Source organism: Malaclemys terrapin, chromosome 10, assembly GCF_027887155.1.
Source record: "Malaclemys terrapin pileata isolate rMalTer1 chromosome 10, rMalTer1.hap1, whole genome shotgun sequence".
NCBI lineage: Eukaryota > Metazoa > Chordata > Testudines > Emydidae > Malaclemys > Malaclemys terrapin.
The window spans coordinates 47,648,336-47,671,494 of record NC_071514.1 but is presented as its reverse complement, the minus strand read 5'-3'; the positions used below and the strand labels follow the sequence as shown (position 1 = coordinate 47,671,494).

The following is a 23,159-nucleotide window of genomic DNA, read 5'->3' as shown; positions in this document are numbered from 1 at the left end:
TAAGAGCCCCATTCCCCCTGCAGATCGGGATGCGTAGCACTCACCGACTGGGGGCTAACACCTGTTGCCAGCGGAACGGCACTAGTGACAAGAATGAGCTTCTGTCACTGCACAAGTGACTTTGGCTGCAAGGATCTGCAGCCCAGTGGCTTCACACGAGTCCTTGCGGACATGAGGAATAGCAGCCAGGGCAAAGGGCCCTCATGGCCATGTGCTGCTGCTGCTCTCATCACTCGTACTAGCTGGGCACCTCACCTTGCGGGGCTAAGTCTAGCCTGGTGGGCCATTCCAGGGGTCAGAATCATCCCTGGTGAAACTCTGCTGAAGTCAATGGGGTTACCCCAGGGATGAATTTGGCCCATGATGTTTTGCTTCTCTACTCAGGACTCCCTAGGGGGCATAGGCTGCATAGGCCAACAAAGTGTCAATGCACCATGTGTGCAGTGGCCCATTCCCCCACCTCTAAGGCTGCCACTCGCTCTACTGCAGAGTGCGTTTGGCTTGGTTACACGTTCAGATTTCCTCCTGGTCTGCGGACTGACTGTGGGAGCCATCTTCAAGGGATGTGCAGGCTGGTGCTTTCTCACAGTCCCGGTTTCGGTTTGGCATCATCACCCCAACTAAACTGTGCCTAGCTCCATGTGGAATGTCCCACACATAAAAGGAAGTGGACCACAGGTAAAGGGAATGTCAACCTCCATGAACATCACACGCTTGGAGGGTGAAACTGATCCAAATTGGTCCTTCGGGCATAGCTGATGTGCTATACAGCGGGCAGCGTTCTATCATCACAGCCAAGGATGGAGTTCTTCACCCACCCTTCCAAAGAGACGGAGGCCACCTCTGCTGGGTATGAATTCAGGCCATGTCACACCCTTCTTCCCCCCACCCCAGCAATGCAATGTTCCAAGACACTACTGCCTGGGGGGAGAAGGCGGGGAAGGGAAGATACAATAAGCTCAACACCAGCTGTCATCTAACTGTGCTTGGAACACTGCAGAAGTGATCATACAAGGGACCAGCAAAAATCAGCTGCTGAAAACATGTTGAAAGTCAAGCTAAACTGCCTTGGAACCCTCGGGGAGAGATACATACAGATGGTCATCAAGATGGGGAGGAGATAGGGTTGGGTGGGGGGGGTGACCTATTGGAGCAGGGTTCTGGGCCAGATTCAAAATCCCCAAACCCCAGTGCCCTGTGATAGAACCCAGAGTTAGCGCTTCTCCAAGCTTTGAGCTGGGCTTCACAGACTGGATCCTATCACTTGGCCAAGCATATCCCTGAGCTCTGACTGGCATAGATATTTCCCATGGCCATCCAGTCTTCAGTAACAGCACTTGGGGGTTGAGCATCAAGCATTTAATAAAGATCTCCAGTAGACCCCCTAGGAGAGCTCTGTTTCGGGGGGTGTGGGGGGGAGACCAGACAGAACATTCACAGTCTTTCCCCAGCACTGCCAATAAGTCCATCTTGCAGAAGGTGCTAGGGCAGAGGATCAAGCGTTTGGTGCCTCTTGATATGTGTTGTGGGGTCTGGTGAAGTTTTCTGTGTGGGAGAAGAGCATGAACATCAGGGGATATTCCTGGAATCTTAATCCACCTGTCTCCCACTTCCTTTCAGCCCTTACATTCCTCTGTAATGGCAGAGTCCTTTTTGTCCAGTGCCCCAATCTCGTGGTTCCCAGTGTGTGCTCTGTAGGCTAGCCCTGATGCTACCTGCTCCCTCCTCCCAAAGCTTTAACAAGGAGATTCTGGGCTGGACCCTGTATGCCATTCAGTAATATGCTCGCCCACCTGCTATGCTGAAAACCCCATGTCTGTGGTCCAGAGCAGGCTGTGGTGGATGACTGTCCACCCAGCTGAACGGGCAGGGGCAGATTATACTCAGTCTTACCCCAATCAACAAATGCAGCCACCCTACAAGATTGGGAAGTCACAAGTCTGACAATAGCCCCCCTGTGATATGGGGAGAGGTCAAAGGGCTTAGGTGAAGTGGGCTCTGGCCAACCAGGAGTGATGGAGCCTAAGAGCGTGTGTGTGTGGAGGCTAAAGAGACTGCTGCAGTCCAGAGAGCAGATGGGCGTGTCTGATAACGGAGGGTAGCCCTGTCCCAACCCTGCACACTGCAGGGACACAGGTGACTCAGAAATTTGTTGTGACCAGCTGATCAGGCACCAAAATTTAGACCAATGATCTGCCTCTGTGGTGCAGATGGGTGGAGTTAACCCAACAGTCCTTCCCACAGCAGCGGACTGGCTGGCTGTGAGGATCCACTCTCTTTCCTGCTCTTCTTCCACCTTGGCTTGCTCTGCCTGGTTCTCCTCTTCCTCCCCTCCTCTTCTGGGAGTGTATGGAGGGGGCGTGATACTGAGCTAGTGTAACCCACACACCTCCTGGGTGTGGTGTTCTGTCCCATCTAGTGGCATCAAAACCACTTAGAGGGAGATATAAAATGAGTCTGCTCTACAGCCTTCACTAAGAGGGATCTGGCTTTTAGCTCATGCGGTAGAAGCTCATGCACTAAGCTCCACAGGTCCCTGGTCTGATCCTGTGCACCGATGACTGGAGTCTGTCGACATTATACTAGCACAAAGCAAAGAGACTTTCAGCCTGGATATGCTTGTGGGGAGGGGAGGTTCCTTGAGCAATTTCTGTGCCCTAGACAGAGTGCTGAGCCCTTACATGGTCCCCTGTCCTGGCCATCAATCTTTGGCTAAGGAAAACTAGATGGATATTTTTAGAGACCAGTAACGTGGCTCTTACACCAGCCAGATGGACAGTGGCCATGGCAGGAGGTTGAGCAGCTGAGTATGGGAGGAATCGGACTGTAGCTGGGTGAGCCCAGCTTGTGGGTTGGCCGGCATGGCAGGCATGTCACTGACCAGTGAGAAATCATGCAGGATGGTGCTGGATGGGCGCCCAAAGCCATGCTCTTGCTCCAGGAGCTGGGTGCTGAGGTCCTGCTTCTCCCGCCCCCATTTCCTCGCAGACTCCTCCAGCTGCGAGGGAGAGAACAGATAGCGCACTATGGTAGTGCTGGCGTGCCTGCCCTCTCGCCCTGGGTTTGCTCTTGAAGGCAGTGGTGGTGCACGCACGCCCCACCACTCTGCTCACTGACACATGGGAAACTGACTAGTGCATTTCAGACTGCTGACGTGTGGGCTCCCCATCCAAGCCACATATTCCCCAGCTGGCAGCTTCCTATCACCTATACACTGCCATATACAGCAAAGCGCTGCTGGAATTAGGGGTAGCTTGGAGAATATGAAAACATGGCACCTGGGCAACTGGGTCTTTGAGGCCACACCCAGGGGGTTCCTGTGAGGCCCATTTCTCCTCATTAGTGCTGATTTGGGGTCTTGCTAGACCCACGGCTGCAGCCTCCCTCAGGGGTTTATTTTTGGGAAAGCCTGTGAAAATGCTCAATGGAGGGAGGCTGAGGGGAAAGGGAGCTTTTGGGTATATCTGCTTTAAGGCCTTGACGCTGCTCTTCTGAGCTCTCCATGGGCTGGGCTATCTCAGAAACGGATGCCTCTCTCTCCATGTTGTGCTCCTGAGCGATGATGAGACTCAAGGAGAAAACTAGGATGAGATTGATCTTTTCAGCGGCCAGTGCTTGACTGTGGAACTCCCGTCCACAAGAGTTACAACTGACCAGCAACTGATCGCCTTCCAGGCCAATCGCAAGAGTCAGATCTTCACCAGCCAATAAATCATAACAAGTCCTACCCTCCACTGGGAAAGGAGCAGAGATGAGACAATGCTTTGTCTGCATCTAGCCCCTAATCCACCTGTGATCATGTATATAGATACCTCGAAGGAAACACCAGTTTCTGGGGCACACCAAGGGGTGAGTCAGTGCTCAGGGTTGTCAGAGTTCATTCTCATTCATGCCACAGGACCATGCAACGGGTGGAGATTGGCGATGGGATGTGTGTACTAGGGGGATGACCTGTGAGAAAGGGCATGACAATTACCTGGCTTTCCAGGACACGGATGCGACCTTGCGCCTTCTCCACCTTGGCCAGCAAAGACAGCTTCTCTGAGTTGGTGGAGAATATGTCCTGAAAACAGATAATGCAGCTAGGAAGTGAGATTTAGAGACTCTAGCCCTCCATCCCCTTCCCATCATGACACAGGCTGCCAGTGACCCCTTTTCCCCCACCATTCCATGGAATCCATATAATGGGAGTGCTGATGTGAGGTCGTGGTGGGGGCAGAAAAGCCAGTGCTGAGCAGGCCTTGGATCTGTAGAGGCTGTGGTGAAGGCAGCTTTTAAAATACAATATAATATTGCATTGCAGTAGTGGCTAGAGGCTCCAATCAGCGGTCAAGGCCCCATTGTGCCAGGCACTGTACAAACCTGTCAGCAGAAACAGTCCCTGTCCCAAAGCATTTACAACCTGATTGTGACACTGCACCCCCATATTCTTCATAGTGATATTATCATATGAATATAACATAATTATGATGCAGTTTGTACAAAATAAATCATGTGAGATGTCACTGGAAAAGTTATGATTTGCTGAATATGATTATCCTATTTGTATGTATGTATCATTTTTGTATCTAAAGTTATGAATATTGACTATGTATCTGTATTTCAAATGTAGTTACACCTGGATAATGCCCACTAGACAAGATGCGTTCAGGCTAGATAGCTGGTTGGGAAGGGCCTACTCAGGGCAATGAGCCATTAGGGAGAACAATAGGCCTCAGGAGAAGCTTATCTCCCACCTGGTGAGTCTTCCTGAGAACTCTATAGACAGCCTGAGAGTGATGGCTGCTATGACTCTACAAGGACATGTGACCAGGCCACATGAGGCTGGACTCCATCTTGGGATGTCAGTATTTTCCCACAGATTGGTCTGGGAATCAAGCTTTGGAACAAAGGGTTCCTGCTATATGCAAAAGGTATATAAGGCAGGGAGTGACATCATCGGGGCAGGATTCTTCACTCCCCACACAAGAAAACTCCTGGAAACACCTAAGGAACAAAGACTGAACTGGGGGAAGTGCTGGACCCAGGCTAAAGGGATTTCTAGCCTGTGTATGAAGACCTGAGAAACCCAAGTTGTAAAGTTAATGCAGCTTGTGCCTTAAGAATCTGTAGCCTGCCTGTACCATCAATCAGGGTGAGAATCTGTTATTCATAGCCAATCTATTTAGTATATTAAGCTTATTTTGCATTTTTGTTTATTTACTGGGTGATCTGCCTTGATCTGTTTGCTATCCCTTATAATCACTTAAAATCTAGCTTTTGTAGCTAATACAATTATTTTGTTTTAATCTAAACCAGTGAGCTGTGACTGGAGTGCTTGGGGAAAATCTCTGTTTGGTTACCACAAGTGTGCATTGTTCTCTTCACATTGAGGGAGAGGAGGACCAGGTGTAAAGCCCATATACTGGCCAGATTTGACCAGTGGAGGATGGTTCAGCTCTGGGGTCCCAGGCTGTGAAGCTGGTGGTTAGAGAGCCTGCGTGTAACTGCAGCTGGGTGTGTCCTTACCTAAATTCCCTCTAAGCTGTACAGTCCCTCCCCTGGCCCCAACCCAGCCCAGCCCCAGATCTGCCAAAGCAGGGGAAGAGGTCCCTGTTCCCTGGCCCCAACCCAGCCCCAGCCTAGACCTGCTGTGGCTGGGGTAGAGGCAGGTCCAGCCCCAGAGCTGCCATGGTGGGCAGAGGCGACCCTCCCCCCCCAGCCTAGGTGCTGCTGCAGGGAGAGAGAACTGGGGGGAGTCCTCTCTTCCTGCTGTAGCCCCAGGCAGTCTGAACTCAAAACCCCTCATCCCTGGACCCACCCCAGAGCCCGCACCCCCAGCCGGAGCCCCACGGACCCCAACCCTCTGCCCCAGCCCTGAGCCCCCTCCCACACTCCGAACCTCTCGACCCTTGCCACCTGAATTTTGTTATGTGCACCAATATGGAGGTGATGTGTCACACATCACCTTCATATTGGTGCATATAACAAAATTAATTCCACACATACGTGGGCAAAATTAGAGGGAACACTGGTCCGACTCCCAACCTGTGTGAATGCTGGTGAATGTGCAGGTTGGAGGGTTTTGCAGCTTCTCACAGCAGTACAGTGTGAGAGGGAGCCCAGACTGGTGGGTCAGGGGGCTCAGCGGTACCCCAGTTTCAAATGGCACCCTGGGGGGAACCTGTCACACTGATAAAGGAACCAAACTGCCAGCCACAGTGTCCTGCACATGAAGTGAATCACTCCCACTGGCTAACAGGGGACCCTCCCCATGGCGTGGCCCCAAGCTGACCCATCTCACCGGCAAGGCTTGCTGCTGCAGGATGATGGGGGAAGAGCGGTAGTGGGCTCTGCCCAACTCCTCCCGCAGTCTCATGTTCTCAGCTAGCAGGGTAGAGTAGAACTCCTTGGAGAAGCTATCAGCTGGGGGAGAAGAGCAGAGAAGCCGCTCAGACCTCTGCTCAGCTCCATACCCTCCAGCACTTTCACTACCCACCCCCTTCCAGGGAGAGGCCAGGTCATTTCACCTCTCCTTTGCCCCTGCCAGCCTACTATAGTGGAATCAGAACCTGTCTGTGAAAGGGAGCACCCTGGGCAGGGCCGGCTCTAAGTTTTTTGCCGCTCCAAGCAAAAAAATTTTTGCCGCCCCCCCCCACCCTTTTTTTTTGTGTGGCTTTTACACGTTTGCACTTTGCAATGGTTTTTGTTGTTGTTGTGGTTTTTTTTTTTTGACTGGGTGCGGTACTGATGCAGCATTGGGCAACGACTACATCTGAATCTGCTTGAGCCGGGTGTATCTGCCTGAATTTGGTATTGAGACAAAGGAGCTGAAAAGCCCCATGGGCCACTAGAGTGCCTGAGTAATTCGTGCTGCCTGTAATATGTGCGGAGGGGAAATACAGAATAGACAGTGACATTTCAGAGACTTAAATCACCACTTGCTTTGCTGCCCCAGTGTCACGCCTGGGTCTCTTGAAGGAAGGCTACGGGGTTGTGCAGCCGCAATCGGAGACAGCCCTTGGCTTTCCTGGGCACGTTCCGTATTTCAGTCTTACTAGGAGCTCGGCTGTTGCTTCTGAGTGCTTTCTGCTACTTTCACTCATTTAAAATGAGCCTGAAGTCTCCCAAATCATTAACTGAAATGGGTAAGGAGCACGCTGGAGAATTGCCTGCTGTCTGACAGGTGTTAATTCCGACTCTGCCACTTGATCAAAGGGTCGGGTCATTATCTTTAAAAAGTTGTGCCTGAATGAAAGGATTTCTCCCGGCTCAGATTCGTTTCCAAGGGGGCATGGGAGGGAGAGAAGAAGGGGGAAAGCCGGGCTAACCCTTGAAGAGGTATTTCATGGCACTCTCTCCCAGTGCATCTCCCCGAGCCCCACCAGCTGTACTGCAGGGTTACCGGCCCTGGTAAGTTCTCGGCGGCTTTCTTGTTGTTCCTCGGGGAACTCGGGCTGTAGGAACATGAAGTTGCTCTTGCTGGACTCCAGGGCCAGGCAGACTTTGTAACAGTAGCCCGGAGGGCTGCTGCCTGCCACATCCAGGCAGTTGGTGGGCACTTTATTGCCCGAGGAGAGCTGGGGCTCGATGTTGGAATTTTTGAAGACGTCAGCGGGAATGCCGCCCCTGGAAATGTGCCACCCCAAGCTGATGCCTAGAGCCGGTCCTGACCCTGGGTACAGCAAGGAGCTGGGGGCTTTAGGCTTCCCTGACTGGGGGCTCTGCTTTTCCCTTCCATAGGGCCAGACTTCATGTGGAGTAGCAACTTACTCCACAAGTAGTCCCATTGGTTGGTGCTGCCCAACATGAGTAAGGGAGGGAGCAGGGTATGGCCCTGAATGATGAGCCTCTCTGCTGGGTCCCTATGAGCTTCTCCCGCCTGCCTCCCATGTGGCCAGTTGAGCTGTAACTTGGGCCACTCCCTCCCCTCCTGCATCACTCAGGAACTACCTGGCTCCCAATAAAACAGGGCCCAGCCCAGCCCCCTGGCTCTCACAGAGAGAGAGAGGGGGGCATTTACCCAACAGTTGCTCACAGGTCCTAGTAGCCTCTGGCACCTTCTCCTCCAGCATGCGCTCCATCTTCTCAATCACCTTTGGAAGGCAGAAATTCAGTGGAGAGAGGAGCTCCCATCACAGCCCCTGAAGGCCCACATAACCCTTGCAGCAACAGGGTGCTGCAGAGAGTTGGGGCCTTGGCTAGACTAGATTTGGGGCATGTCGTTACCACATGGTCACTAACAGGGTCTAAACTTCTAGTCTGCAGAAGGTACGTTGCCTTTAACTCATGCTAAACAGGCTGAGGTGAAGCCCAGAGGGGAGCCTAGGTTGGCACATTAAAGGCAGTGTGGCCTTAGCAACACTAGACTTTTAAAATGTGCGAGTCACACATGCTAACACCACAACCTTAGTCTGGACAAGGCCTAGCTCTGCAATGCTGTTGCTGGCCTTCCCTCCTGTTCAGCTTGCTTCACTGTTCCCCAGCTGGCGGGGACTGTGTATGGGCCACAGACAATGGACCTCATGTCCTTTAAGGGTGTGTCTACACTGCACATGGGCAGGTCCACATTTAAAATGCTGCAGAGGCACAGAGCATCTCCTGTCAGCCTAGTTAAGCCACTTCCCCGAGAGATGGTAGTTATGTGGGTGGGAAAAACTCTCCTGTTAACATAGTGCTGTCTATGCCAGGAGTTAGGTCGGTCTTCAGGCATTTCAGCTGTTATGTAGATGTTTTTCAGCAGGAACACTAAAACAAATCCTTCCCCCCGCCCCCCCAGATTTGAAAGTATCTTCCTTCCTCATTGGTCCTTCTGGTCAGGTGCCAACTAGGTAATTTGAACTGCCTACAGGTAAGGCAATCCAGTACAGCTGCCAAGGAGGAATTTTATGCTACTGCATACATAAAGGTTGCTACCCTTCCCCCTATATTCATGACAGGGTGACAAAGGGGGAGCAGATGGAGGCAGGAAGATCCCGCCCTGCTAGTGAGACCATGGGGCCCAGATCCTGTGGGCCTGGTTGATGCTGACAAACACAACACCAGGGCAGGTCCCTGATGGTTTGCTTTGCTGTGGCTTGTTGCAAGGTCTCCCTGTAGGGAGTGCACTATGAGCACAGGGCATGTTGCCCCAGCATGGAAGAGGAGCAAAGCCCTGTGGGACGCCCAGCTGGGTACTCTCCCCTGCACCCTCCCATGCACCTGTGCTCTGCTCACCCTCTCCTGCTGCCGTACAGTATCCTCCAGGGCTTTCATCTTGGTGATTTTCTCATGGTACTTCCTCAGCACCGTCTGCTGTTGCTGATGGGCTCGTTGCAGCATCACCAGGTCCTTCTCCCGGTCATTCTTCTGGTGGGTGAGAGGGGAGGAAAACCATCAGATCCCTCGGGGAGTGAATCAGAATGCACAGGGGATTCTTTACTGAGGTGGATGGACACAGGCAGACCTGTGGTTCTCTCTGGCTCCCAAGCAGTCGCTGATTGGGCTGCGGAACTATGGCAGGGTGTGACCCAGACTGAGCTGCCAAAGCTACTGGAGTTCACCTGTTACTCCACTCTCCTCCCTTGGTCAATCAGGGTGGCTGCAGGGTTAGGAGAGGAGGATAATCAGCAGAGAACTCAAACTACAGCCCCAGTCTCCAGGAGCTTAGTGAGACTGTCCAGGGGTCTGGGAATATTTGCTTCTCCCGATGGCTCCCTAGCTCCAAGCTGCTCGCCCCCTGTGAGGGCCTCCTGGGCACCAGGCTGACCTCTCTTTGTCTGTGTTAATTTCCACCTGTAACCAGGAACGTGCTGCTCCTAGTGTGTGGCTCTAAAGAGTGGTGGTCTCCTTTCTCCTTTGGAGGGGAAGACCCCCAGCATGGGACAGCAGGATAAAGGCAGAGGGTATTGGCTCTGCAGCACAGCTGACTTTCATATTTAGACTGGCATCTCGCTCCACAGGCTAGGGAGCAACCTCTGATGTCCCACGTGCTAAGCCGTCTCCTTTGTCAAACTCTCTTCTTGCATGCAGCCTTCTTCAGAGCTCTTCTCACTAGGGAGAGCCCAGATCCTTGTGCTTGTGCCCTGGGCATCGTATCTGTTTGAATTAGACCCTGAGGCCTTCAGGACAGGAGCTGCATACGCTCACGGGTCCCTCTATGGAATAATGACCAAGCAGGCCAAAGCCATCGGCACAGTTACCCGGATCAGCTCATTTTGCAGCTGTTGCACCCGGTCCTTCATCCTGCTCATCTCCACTGTCCCAGCAGCCAGTTTGTGCTTGAGGGCCACTGCAAGAGACCACAGAGCCCAGTCAGTGGCATGGGGGCATGTCTGAGGGATACAAACAGCTCTCAGGACTCCCAGGGAATAGGGGGCACAGCTATGGGGCAGGTCTAGTCGCTAAGGCCAAAAGTGCCCAATCAGATTGTTAGGTCCACAAATTCAGATACAAATTAAACTGGATGGTAAGGACTGAGGAGCATCAGCCAAGAGGGAGAGTCCAGGAGGAGAGGGCTGGGATGGGGATAACAGGGACTGGTGGGCACTTGCACTGTGCCTGCCTCTAGCCAAGGCTATTAACCTTTCACTTTCCCACTCCCTGTAATGCCACAGTCAGAGACATGCCCTACTCTTTCTCATGTCAGCCTCTTCCTTCCTTTGTTCCCCAATGGGCAATGCAGAGGTGGGGTGGGAGGTGCATACCTTACCTATCCTGTCAACTATCTCCACCTTGGTCATGACATCCACATCCACATCGTTCAGCAGTGTGCGGCCCACTTCCTCGTGCATGCTCAGGTTGCAGCGCAAGGTGCTGTTCTCTGCCTCCAGGCTGGCAACATGCCTGCGCAGAGACTGGATATCATCCGCCATCTTCTTCATGGCCGTACGGTAATTATCTAGCTCCTGCTGGCCACAGGAGAGCACCTGTTACACCTTGCACAACCTCAACTTAGAGACGAATGCTTAGCCAGGTCCTTTTTTCTTCCTTCCACCCATCCACTCCAATGACCAAGGATGCTGGCCAAAGGTTCCTGCCACCTGGGACCAGACTGAGCAAGAGCCTGGGTGGGGATGGGTGAACTGCAAATGACATGGATGAGCTGCAGAAAGTTTCCCACCCAATATTTATAGGACACAATCGCCATAGTTCCCAGGTGTTCAGACACGCACCATAATGTACTGAACTTGTATAGCACTCTCCATCCATAAATCTCAAAGCACTTTAGGAGCCTGGGTAAATATTACTGACCTCATGTTACAGATGGGGAAGAAGGGATGGGAAATGACTCACCAAAGGTCACTATGTTAGTGGCAGAGTTAAGACTACAGTCCAAATCTCTTGAGTCTTAGTCATCTGCCTTAACAACTAGACCACACTGTTCCTGCTTATCTGAGATTCTTGGAAATCTTAAGCTGCTGTCAGACTAGGTTTACATCACCTCCTGCCTCTGTTGGGGCTGGAAAGACCATGGGAACACTGTCTTGTGCTATTTCAGCAGTCAGGCTTCTGATCACAGGTGGAATGGGTAAGTTTGGGGGTGAAACTTCTGGTCAGTTCTTGTATGGTTTCAGCAGCTCAGCTGGGTCAGTTTTTCTTTCCTTGTTTTAAGCATTGTGTCCATCTAGTGCTGGAGGTAGGGGGCAGTGAGGGGGGCTAGATTGACAACTCCAGGGACCTGAATCCTATCTTTTTTGCTCAACAAAGTGACAAGCTTCCCAAACCCCACGTGTGCCTCCATGCTGACCTTGAGGGATGAGAGGTGAGATCACGGCCCATGACCTAGGCTGTCCCTGGCCTCTCTGCAGAGGCTGCCAACCAGAACGCCAGCTAGCATCAGGTATAACAACAGGCTTGTGATGTAGCACCTATCCACTAGGCCCTGGACTGAGGGCATCAAACCCATATCACCCAGGGGCCACCAGACAGCCAACTGCAGTCAAGAGAGCGACCCAGAGGCAACAGGCTCTGTATCATTAGCAGAGCCCAGAGTCAAGCAGTCTTCTTCCCATCTCTACTTCATAAGATCTTCTCATTTCACACCATCCCTCAGGTGGCCCCCATCTGCCCCCATCCATATATTCCTCCCTTCCCATCTCAGGTGGCTGCCACCTTCCCACATCTGCATCCTCTGTGGGGCCCCAGGCCTCCGGGGGGAGGAGGGGACTGGCCCCAGGCCTCCACAGGGGGCACAGGGGCTGGCTTGGGGAACAGGGGGGAACTCACTGCACTTCCCGCCACCGGTGAATGCAGGCCCAGCCCTGTTGCACTTCTCAGGGGAGTGGGGGCAGGGCTTGGGTGGAGTAGGGGTGGGGCGAGAAGAGGCAGGGTGGGGCAGAACAGGGGTGGGGGCTTTGGGGAAGGGGTGGAGTGGAGGCAGAGCAGGGGCGGGAAGAAGCAGGGCTCAGGCGGGGCCATAGGGAAGAGGCGGAGCAGCACACAGCTGTGCAGCGCACCAGGAAATTTGGGGCACCAAATTTCCTGGTTCCCTACGCAGCTGCGTACTTTGCGTATGGGTAAGGACGGCCCTGACTACCACCTTCCTACCAGTGTATCCTCCCATCCTGGGTGTCCACCACATGCCCCTATCCATATCCTCCTCCCTTCCCATCCATACAATGGCAGGTCCCAGTGGTACCCTCATGGTGTATTCTGCACCCAAAACAGGCATCGCTGCTCTGTCTGTTAACTGACAAGGACTAACCAAGGAGCAGTTGACATAGGAGCTGCATTTCAAGATTTACCCACTACCCATCTTCACCCCTTTCAGAAGGGCCCCTCTGCTTCCTCCATATGGCCTCTGGCAGACATTTGTGGCACTCCAGGCCTTAGTTCATCTGTCCCACATTAACCACTGAGTGATGGAACCAGCCCTGGGAACATGTCAGTTCTTTGACTCTGATTCTTAAAGCTCTCATCATGGCAGCAGTGATGTTCTCAGGGTAGAATTCCTCACCTAGAAGGTTACTGAAGAGACCTTGGAACAAGAATTACCACCCAGCTGCATTGGGCAGCAGCACACCACGTGCTCCCTCCTGGCTTCAGTCCCACTTAGCTCCACAACATCACTAGTCCTTCCTAGATCCATCTGTGCAGACCTGGGGAGAGGGCAGCAAATGGGACGAAACATTGCTCCAGTAATAGTGTAAAAAGGACCAAATGGCACTTTGTAAATCAGCTGATAATTCCTATCCAACATTCAGAGTTCTGAACACAGCACATCAGTTATACCTGGTTTGTCAATATCAGTCTCTCGTAACCAAGCCTGCTTGGGCTGCTCTGATGAGCCAGGAGATTTACCACCCTATTCAACACACCCTATAGATATGTTATGTTCTTATGATTTGCCTGCCCCCAGGTAAAAAGGTCACATGACAAAATAAGCCATGTTAAGGGATGCACAGCTCTCTTAGGGGCCTCGTATTTTCATGGGGAGAAGGTTTCTGATTGGCGCTTTCATTTAGCAGCCAAAAGCATAACGAGATCCTATAGCTGGAAGCTGAAGTTGGACAAATTCAGATGAGAAATCAGATGCATTAAGAGTCATTAAGCACTGGAACAATATGCTGATGGATGTGGTGGACTGTCTGCCACTTCAAGTCTCTAAATCCAGGCGAAGTGTCTCTAAAAGATGCGCTCTAGCTCAAACACAGGTTATTGGCTAAGCTTCCTGCGAATTTTTCGTTTAGACTTTTTTTTGTCAGAAAATGCCAATTTGTCAAAACCAGACCTTATGGAAATATATCAGTTTGGATTAAATTTTCACTGGGAAGGTGCCTCTGGTCTAGGATGGAATTTCTGGTCAAAATGAGGGTGGAAGTCATTCCAGACCAGCCAATAGCCCAGTGGTTAGGGCAGTCAGCAGCATGTGGGTCAAGTCCCTATTCTACCTCAGGCAGAGCAGGGATTTGATCCCAGCACTTTTTGTCCCAGGGCTGCTACTTTCACACACAGATCTCCATTTTGTTCCAATGCAGAATGAAAAAAAAAATTGCAAACCTTGAAATTTTTCATGCATCCTTGTTTTCCAGCCAGTCCTAGTTACGGAGTTTGGTGCAGGACTCACTGGGGTAGGTTCCCTGGCCTATGCTATTCAGGAAGTCAGAGGAGATGATCATAATGGTCCCTTCTGGCCTTAAAACTTATTAATATTACTTCTAAAGGAGTGTGTGTGAACATTACTATCACCGTTTTAGAGGTGGAGAGACTGAGGCACCAAGGGATTAACCATGGCTTGCCCAAGATCAATGGCAGAACTAGGGACAGCATCTAAAAAGCCTGACGCCCAATCCATTGCTCTAACCACTAGACCACATCCCCTCCCCCCCCACATCTGCCTGTCCTATGTTCTAGGAATGAATTCCCTACATACCAATCCAACTAACAGTCAGTGAAGATCCTGAGAGAGGAATAAACCAGTGGAAAGGGAGCAAGGAATCATTACGGCAAAATGAGGGCATGGAAACAGACTGGATTTATTAACCCTCAATGCACTCTTTCCTGAGGGACTGGAGCTGAAGAGATCTCTCTCCCATTGGCATAACTTTAGCTAAGCCACTGAAGTTTCATACGGGTGAGAATAGCCTTTGGCCTGTTGTGTTTCTCTAAGAAGAGTCCCGCTGAGTGACCAGCTCTACCTCTCTCCCTGCAAGGCCCCCAGCCTGCTGTGCATGGAGGCACTCGGTAGAAGACAAACAGGGAGATGATAACGTTGCCATGGTTTGGAGTTAGCACCCAGGGGCAAGGGCAGACTCCAGAGCCCTATCTCAGGAATGGATGAAACAAAAACAACAGCCAGCTGCATTAGCCAAGAGCAGCGTGTGCTCTGGCCAAGGTTAGAGCTAGGAGAGCACTGGCTCAGGGAGTGTGGCCAAGGTCCACTTTCACAGCACACACAACTGCAGGCTGCAGTGAGGCAGAGATGTTGATTGCTGCCTGGCGTTCCAGATCTAACAGTGCTACCAAATATACAGAACATAGCTGCTGGGCCTCCCTGAGATTCAGCTAGGCCTAGGTATAGCACACTCCTGGGCTGTCAAGGCTCCCTTGGCAGATCACACCTGCCATGCTGTGTCCATGCATGCCCGGGACAATGTACCTGATCTGCTGATGAACATGCCAGCTGCGTAGCAGGTATCTTATACATCCTCTTGGGAGCCAACACTCACTCCCATACACAAAATATGACACCCGATTTCAAGGAGCATTGGGTGACTACCTTTCTGGCTGGTGAGTGGTTTGAACTTGTAACCTAAGCAAGAGGCACCTCAGACTCCAAGCTAAATCCTCTGCTGCAGTACAAGTCAAGCAGCAGCACACTGCCCCCAAGACACCTACATTTAGTCTCAGCTCAGTGTAGCTTTTCAGGCACAACTCTTGGCTCTTCTGCCACCCTTCAGAGAGGCATCACACATGCAGCAGGGCACACAGGTTGTGGGAGAAAATGTAGCAGGAAAAACAAGGAAATAAAGCAATTTCAGATCCTTTCAAACATCCGCCTCAGAGGCAACACTATTCTGAGCAGAACTCCAATAGAATGGGAGCTAACAATGGGGTGATATGTACTCTGCACACTGGATAGCTTCTGAGACTGCAGTCGCTAGTAAAAGGGCAGTATCTGCTAAGGGTTCCCACTTTAAGTAGAAGGAAAGACTGTGGCCACTCTGATGCTGCTATGCTAGGAACATCTGGCAAATGCTGATTTGTCCCTCGAGCCCTGTGGATGGCTGGAGCTCTCATAATGGTTGAGGGGCGGTTGCTTGACCATGAGCCACCAGAAATGGGAAAACCCTTGGAGTAAGTTACAATGAGTGAACAATGAAGTTTGAGCTATGGCCAGTATATCCCATTGTCATGCACTCTCTTGTTCCACAGTGCACGAGCTTTCTATTCTTAACATCAACTCTGGCCGATATCAGCTACATACTGGCAGTGCTAAAGGGCATGCAGCAAAATCCTTCTCTCCTAATGAGAGGGGTAAGATCTCGCCCAGTGTAAACCAGGAGTAACTCCATTAAGAATCAGGCCCCAGAGGTGTTCATTTTCACACACAGAGAGAGAGCGCACATGGGGATTGAGAAGCAGACTCCCGAATCTCAGTTCTCTCTCTCATCCCCTGGCATGGCAACAGAAATACTGGTGGAGTGGTAAATAATCACAGGTGTTCATAGTTTCTAAGGCCATAAGGGACCACTGTGATGATCTAGTCTGCTCTCCTGTATAAGACAGACCAGAGAACTGCCCCAAAGTAATTCCTTATGAACTAGATCATGTCTTTAAAGAACCCATCCAATCTTAAGTTGTTCTGGTGGTTAATTACCCTCACTGTTAAAAATTTACACCTGATTTCCAGTCTGAATTTGTCTAGCTTCAACTTCCAGCCAGGGATCGTTCAGTTATACAGATTAACCTGCATCACTTGGTAAGGGCTGCTCATTTGAACACCATATGTTTTAACACAGCTAAATACAAAGTCATACTTCTAGAAACAAAGATTGTAGGTCACATTTAGAAGATGGGTGACTGTATCCTGGAAAGTGGTGACTCTGAAAAGCATTTGGAGGAATGGTAGACAGTCTACTGAACATGAGCTCTCAGTGCAATGCTGTGGCTAAGAGGGCAAACATGATCCTTGGCTGTATAAGCAGGGACATATCAAGGAGGAGTATGGAGCTGGAATTACCTCTGTGTATTGCATTAGTGAGCCCATTATTAGAGACTGTGTCTGGTGTCCACACTTCAAAAAGTATGTTGAAAAATTGGAAAGGATTCAGAAGAGAGCTACAAGAAAGATTCAAGGTCTGGAAAACCTGCTATAGAATGAGAGCCTCAAGAAGCTCAATCTATTTAGTTTATCCAAGAGAAGGTTAACAGATGACTTGAGCACAGTCTACCTCCATAGGGAATAGATTTCTGATAGTAGACTGCTTTTAACTTAGCAGAAAAAGACATAATGAGATCCAATGGTTGGAAGCTAAAGCGAGACAAATTCAGACTAAGGTGCACTTTTTTAACAGTGAGGGTAATTAACTATGTGGGGGATTCTCTATCGTTTGCAGTCTTTAAAGCAAGACTGGATCTCTTTCTAAGAGAGATGCTATAGCTCCAACTGAAGTCATGGGTTTGATGCAGAAATTACTGCGTGAGGCTTTGTGGCCTATGTTATGCAGGAAGTCAGAGTTGATTATCATAATGACTTTAAATTCTATGAAGCTATAACCTTGGCAGGCCATTATATTTGCTCCAGTTAAATAGTTTGTGGTACTGATGGAATCAGGTGAGGAGACAACAGGTTGTGCCAGACATACAAGCAGCTGCCTTTACAGGAGAAAGCAGTCATGTCTGATTTGAAAGGGGGTCAGCCCCTCCAACAGCTGCCACAGCTGTATTGCTCAGGGCCTTGGGCAGAGACGGCCATGACAGAGCTGTCTGTGTGCCAGTACTGCTGACCTCGGCAGCTCTCAGCCTTGGTGCTGGCCTTCGGGAGAGTTGTGCATGGCTCAGAGCCTTGAGGAGGTCTGTTTGTTTTTAAACAGGGGAGACTATCAGCTGGAAATTGCACGAGTCCATTTCTCCACTTCAGTGGGTGCCAGCCTTACTGGTGTGCGTCATGCACTGCAGCCGATTAGCACCCAGACAAATTAGTCACTCTGGGTCCCAGGTGCTAAAGGGGCCCCAATATTGCAACCCCCACCCTGCCACACAAGCTGTCCTTCCAGGGCATCCCTTATCAGAAAGCCATATAGAATTTAATAGGGATGAAACCTATTGGATCCTGATAAATTCTGTAGGGTTTGGGAGTCATGTTTAACAGAGAGTGAGAGCCTTTTCACAAGATTTCTAAACCATCTTCTGTAGATAGCACAGATTTCCCTATTGCACCCAGTAGGATAGTTACACAATCAACAAGAGAGGACCTTATGGCAGGGGCAGGGAGTACTTCATACCATTCTGAACCCAAGAGAGGTGGCCCAAGAGCAGCTCTGATGAGTCCCCTCCTTGGCTTGAAAGCTGGGTCAGGCCAGCCTGTTGTTAAGGTCAACAATTTTGGTGGGGCCTGTAATTTCTCTTGGTCCTACATGAGCTCCCCATGCTGTGATGCTATGGAAGGAGCCTATCAGAGTCCTGAAGTGCTGGAGCCTGCTGCTGGCACGTTGCCATGTGAACTGTGCTGTCTGGGATGCTAGGGAAGCTGCCCCATCTGACACCTTCACCCAGAAGAGTTCTGCGGTTAGATTGACAGGCATTCACAGAACGGGTTTGCTCTGCTATCTCCTCTCATTTTTGCTGGCTGGCAATATGGTTCACTGGACTGAACATGACACTAGAAGCCAGGAACCCCTAATCTCTGACCTGACTCCGGATAGGTTGCTCTATGTAACACAGACTTTGCTTGGTCCATGGGAAATCCCAGCCTGGAGTTTGGTGCCACCTGGGACTAGCCTGTATCTAATTACCCCCTGTCCGATGTACTGTTGCTCATTGCAAGGAAATACAGAAACACATCCTGGTTACCTTTCTCTCTCTGACTATTCCCTTTCCATGTTTGTATCTCACTCTCACACTCCAGCTGCCCCAATTTTTTCCCAGAATTTTGTTCTGTGGGAAATTTCAATTTTTTTTTTGTACCACTACAAAAGGATTTTCTTTTGAAAGTGTGAAACAATTTAAACAAAATCAAATCCCTGCTCAAATCAAATCCTTTCATGATCAATTCTGCATAATGCTCCGGCACTTCCTATTCTTTTCTGCAGATGGCAGCATTTCATTGCAAATACTCAGATGGCCAGCCGGCTGGGATGTCTCACTATTTGCTCTTGCTTCTCCTGCTCTCTGTAGGCTGCTGGTATCTAGGTGGGAGGCCCTGTGCATGTCACACACAGAGTTAGCTGCAGGTCTGATTCAAACCCTGTTAAAAATCAATGGAAAGACCCTCACTGACTTCAGTTGGCTATGGATCAAGCCTTAATGGAAAATCCAGGTCCTCATTGCACCTACACAATGACGCTGCCAAGCTATTTATCTGTATGTTATCAATGGAATGGATCTTGTTCCCATGGCTATCCTGGGAAGTTACGACAAGCCACACACTTCATTTAGCCCTTCCTCCAACAGACAGGCTGCAGAGCCAGAACACAGAATGGTGCACTACAGCTGGATGAATCCTTGGGGGTTTGGTTTGCAGCTCACTCGAGAACATGATGAAACAGTCAACAGCCATTGATTAACAACAGGTCTCCACCTACCCATGCTGCTTACTTCCCACCCACCTGGCACTGCTTAAGCCCAGCAGGCTCCACAGAGTGTTACAACCATTGCCCACTGAGCACCATGTTGTCCTCTCGCTCATTTCCCTCCCTGCCTCACATCCCATCCCTTTCCTGTCTGGCCAATGTTAGCTGGCAGACCTGAAGTACCCAGTTACCCACATTTATAGCCTGCTTTGTCCATTGCCCTCCTGGTTCCTTACCATCATGTCTCCTCTAGGAGTGAAAACGAGCAGCCCCATTTACTAACCTGATCCAGATGGAACCTGGTGACATCCTGGGTTCTGCAGAACAGAAAGCAAAGGGTCAGGGATGGGAGCCAGGCACCCTACAAGCCCATCAGAGCAAGAAATAACTAGTGAAGCCTCTTCCCCTTGTCCCTCCCTGCCTGAGAGAGGAAGCAGGTAGGTCTCAAGCCATTTTGGGCACCATCAAACCAACCCAACACCTCAAACTGCCTGGGAGCCAGTGCAGATGGTGACATGCCCCTGCTCTGAGCCACTGCTAGTCTGGCAGGCAGCCAGTAGCCCACTGCACTAATCCAGGGCCTAATCCAATGCCTATCAGAGTCAATGACTGTTGACTTCAAAAGACCTTGGATCAGGTCCCAGTTTGAATCTTACAGGGCCTGGATGACAGTGGAGATGTCCCTAGGTTTTTGCCAAAGATAGATGGAAAAAAAAACCTCTGGGCCACCACAGCTAACTGAGCATCCTGGAGCAGCCCCAAGTCACTAGCCAGTACAAGGAGAAACAGGTGTACTCCCCATTAAGGAATGTCATTTCTTCTGATGGCTTGTCCCAGGCTCCAGGCATCAGCTCTGTGCTGTCAAGGTGGGGTCTCAACCAGCTCACTCCTGCCCAAGGCCCTGGGGAAGCCTGTGCCAACTGTATTGGGCGAGATGGAAACCCAATGCTGGAGGAGGGCTTTCTAGAAGACAGGCAAGCTAGCAGTTGGGCAGGCAGGATAAAGGTGCTGTGAGAGGGGTGCAGGTGTGTGTGTGTGGGGGATTGGGCCTTTTGCCTTGCAGAGGATGTTGGGTCCTTAAATCTCACCTGTCTTTTGTCTCCTCATATCCTCGAGCTCTTTCCCCTACCATGGACTAACCTGTCCAGCTCACCTCCTTCTGAACTAGGCCCTGCTGCTGAATGGGATGCTGGGTCCCACTGCAATGCATTATGGGCAGACCTCTGTGGTGTGAAGTGATTCCTAATGCACTGTGAAGTTCCAGCAGCTGGCCAGGCTGGCTCCAGGAAGACCCAGCTCAGAAGTGGGCAGACTATGCCCACTGAGACCGAGACACCCTGGAGGAGGAGAGGAGAGGGCTGAGCAGAAGATGGTGAGAGGTGGTTTGACTTTACCTGGCTGGGCCTGTGAGTCAGCTGGGAGGCTGGAAGTTCCCCAGAAAAACCAGTCAAAGCCCAGTGAGCTGGGATGCGTGGGCCCCATGCTAATGCTGCGCCCTTGCACCATTGGGGCCAGGGTGCAATCTCACTTGTGGCCCTAGTGAAGTGAGTCTGCTAGAGACTTCCAGCCAGCCCTTGGGATGCACTAGGAAGCCACTAGGAAGCCTGGCCCAATTCAACATGATTCAGTGGTGAGACATATCAGGATGGAAGGTCATTGGCCCAAGTGTGTGGGGCACAGGACTGCAGGATGGGTGCAGGGAGGGGGGTCACAGGGAAGGTTGCCCACCACTCCACACAGTGTTGTGGTCTCCAGTCAGGACTGTCATTCTCTTACTAGCATGGGCAAAATATTCACAAAAAGAAAGTGCTGGGGGTTAGGAGGGAACTTCTGATATGAGCAGGTTATTCCCTAGCTTCCCAAGGCAGAGATCTCACACCTGCCTCTGAAGCCATGACAGAGGCAGGATACTGGGCTAGATGGACCTTGGGGTTGGTTCAATCAGCCAATCCCTATGTTCTTAAAACGTCACTAGCAATGGACTATCCGGACCCCAATGGGAGGCAGGAAGAAGAAGCTGGTGCAGGAGGAACCAGGGGAGGTGGCTAAGGACACATCTACCAGAGACAAAGAGATTTCCAGCCCAAGCTGGAACACTGCTCCCCATACCTTCTGAGCATGTCCACATCATCCACGTCACCGTCTGCTGGGGTGGCTGCCTTTTCATATAGGAGCATCTGCTTATCTGGCAGAATCTCAGCTACAGCCTCAGGGGGCGGGAGGGAGACGTCATTATCTTGGTTAAGCTGCAAGAGGGAGTTTAGAAGATCACCATGGATGGAACAAAACTTACAAAAGTGGGGCCGGTGCCATGCAGAACACCTCGGATGAGGGAACTGGGGCCAGATCCTCAGCTGATGTAAATTGACATAGTTCTGCTGACTTCTGTGATGCTGATTTCCAGATCTGGTTTCTAATACAGAAGCCAGCCTGATACCATATCAGAAGCTCTCCTATATCCTTCCTCTCCTTCTCTCTTTACTTGGGGCACTTGTCTGAAGAGATGCTCTGTGTTTCCTAAGAGATCTGGTCTGGCTGTTTACTTGGCCCTGTTTGGTCTTTCCTATGCTTCATCTTTCAGAGGAGATGAACAGCACAGCCCAGGACCACTTGGGGTCATTGAAGATCACAAAAGGCACTTTTCCATTGGTATGAAGTTTCTGGTGGTATGGAACAATTCCAGAGGGTTAGTTACATTCAGTCTCTCTCAAGCCTCCTGATGTTTCAGCCTAATCATTAATTCTCAGGCAGCCTTGACATTTCAGTGCAAATTTGGAGCATTTGCCAGGATGGTCAGCATTGTGGTAAAAGCACTGGACTGGGTTCAAGAAAGCTCGGTCTAATGCGTGACCTTGCACATGTCATGTCTGCTCTCTGTGCCTAAGGTCCAGACAGGGCCATCCCTAGGGGGGTGCAGGGCCCGGGACCAATCAGCCTCCCTACTAATCTCCTCGCCCTCTGCCCAGCACAGCCACCCGGCTGCCGCTCGCCTCCTCACCCCGATTTGCCCTACCCAAGGGATGAGTGTGGGTCCAGCTATAGAACAGGGCTCCTAGCTCCCTGCTGCATTGTGAGGGACTCAGCTACTAGAGTGATGGGGCCACCTAAGAACTGAGATAAACTGTTTCACCCACTTATTAATGTAGCGGGTATGTTTGGTGAACACACATGAATCTGTATGATTGAAATATGACCATTTATATGATTAACAGTACCACTATTAGACAATTGAAACAAATCTTGTACAAAGTATGCCATGTAAAGTATTAATGGAAAAGATTCAGTCTATCAAATACGATTATCCTGTTTATATGCATGTATCATCTTTGTATCTAAAGTTATAAATATTGATTCTGTACCAGTATTTCATGTGTTTGCTTCTGGGGTAACACTCACAAGGTAGTTTACATCCAGTTTAGTCAGCACATTGCACATGGACCATTCAAGTAGACGGCCCATTAAAGGACAAAATGGGCCACAGAAGAAGCTTGTCCCTGCCCAGTGAGTTGTGGATGCTTTAGCCAAAATATGGGTAATGCCCTTGTATTCTTTGATAACTCATAGGAGCAGCCATGTGACCCTGGACTCCATCTTGTGCCTGTACTTTTCCACAAACTAAGACTGAGAGCAGGCCCTCCACCTGGGAGAAGATATAAAGGACCCTAGAAGCATCTTCATTTTGCCTCTTTCCTGCTCTGATCTCTGGACTATAGACTTACACTAAAAGGAGCATTCCAATCAATGAACTGAGGACTTTATAAGCCAGCAGTTTATTCCGTCACTGCTTCAAACCTGATTTAAGAACTCTGCAAGGATTATATGTATTTGATTTCCTTCACCATTTTAACTCTCTCCTCTTTCTTTTCTCTTATAAATAAACCTTTATATATTAGATACTAAAGGATTGGCAACAGCGTGATTATTAGGTAAGAACTGAGCTATATATTGACCTTGCTGTGTGGCTGA

General features: G+C 50.5%; 1 protein-coding gene across 3 annotated transcripts in view; it reads right to left on the bottom strand.

Annotated features, from left to right (window-relative positions):
* Positions 1–1,344: 1,344 nt before the first annotated feature.
* CCDC33 (coiled-coil domain containing 33) overlaps positions 1,345–23,159 on the bottom strand; it is a 316,889-nt gene continuing 295,074 nt past the window's right edge. Inside the window, exons 14-23 of one of the 3 annotated variants that reach the window (XM_054042405.1) lie at positions 21,303–21,439; positions 19,477–19,510; positions 10,670–10,868; positions 10,161–10,249; positions 9,196–9,327; positions 8,003–8,075; positions 6,284–6,405; positions 3,977–4,063; positions 2,882–2,998; positions 1,345–1,545 (exon numbers count right to left, since the gene is read on the bottom strand). In XM_054042405.1, coding sequence (XP_053898380.1) covers positions 1,483–1,545; positions 2,882–2,998; positions 3,977–4,063; positions 6,284–6,405; positions 8,003–8,075; positions 9,196–9,327; positions 10,161–10,249; positions 10,670–10,868; positions 19,477–19,510; positions 21,303–21,439 — 1,053 coding nt within the window. In that variant the 3' untranslated portion in view covers positions 1,345–1,482. The remainder of the gene's footprint in view (positions 1,546–2,881; positions 2,999–3,976; positions 4,064–6,283; positions 6,406–8,002; positions 8,076–9,195; positions 9,328–10,160; positions 10,250–10,669; positions 10,869–19,476; positions 19,511–21,302; positions 21,440–23,159) is intronic. The other 2 variants (XM_054042406.1, XM_054042407.1) reach the window with 2 other exon arrangements.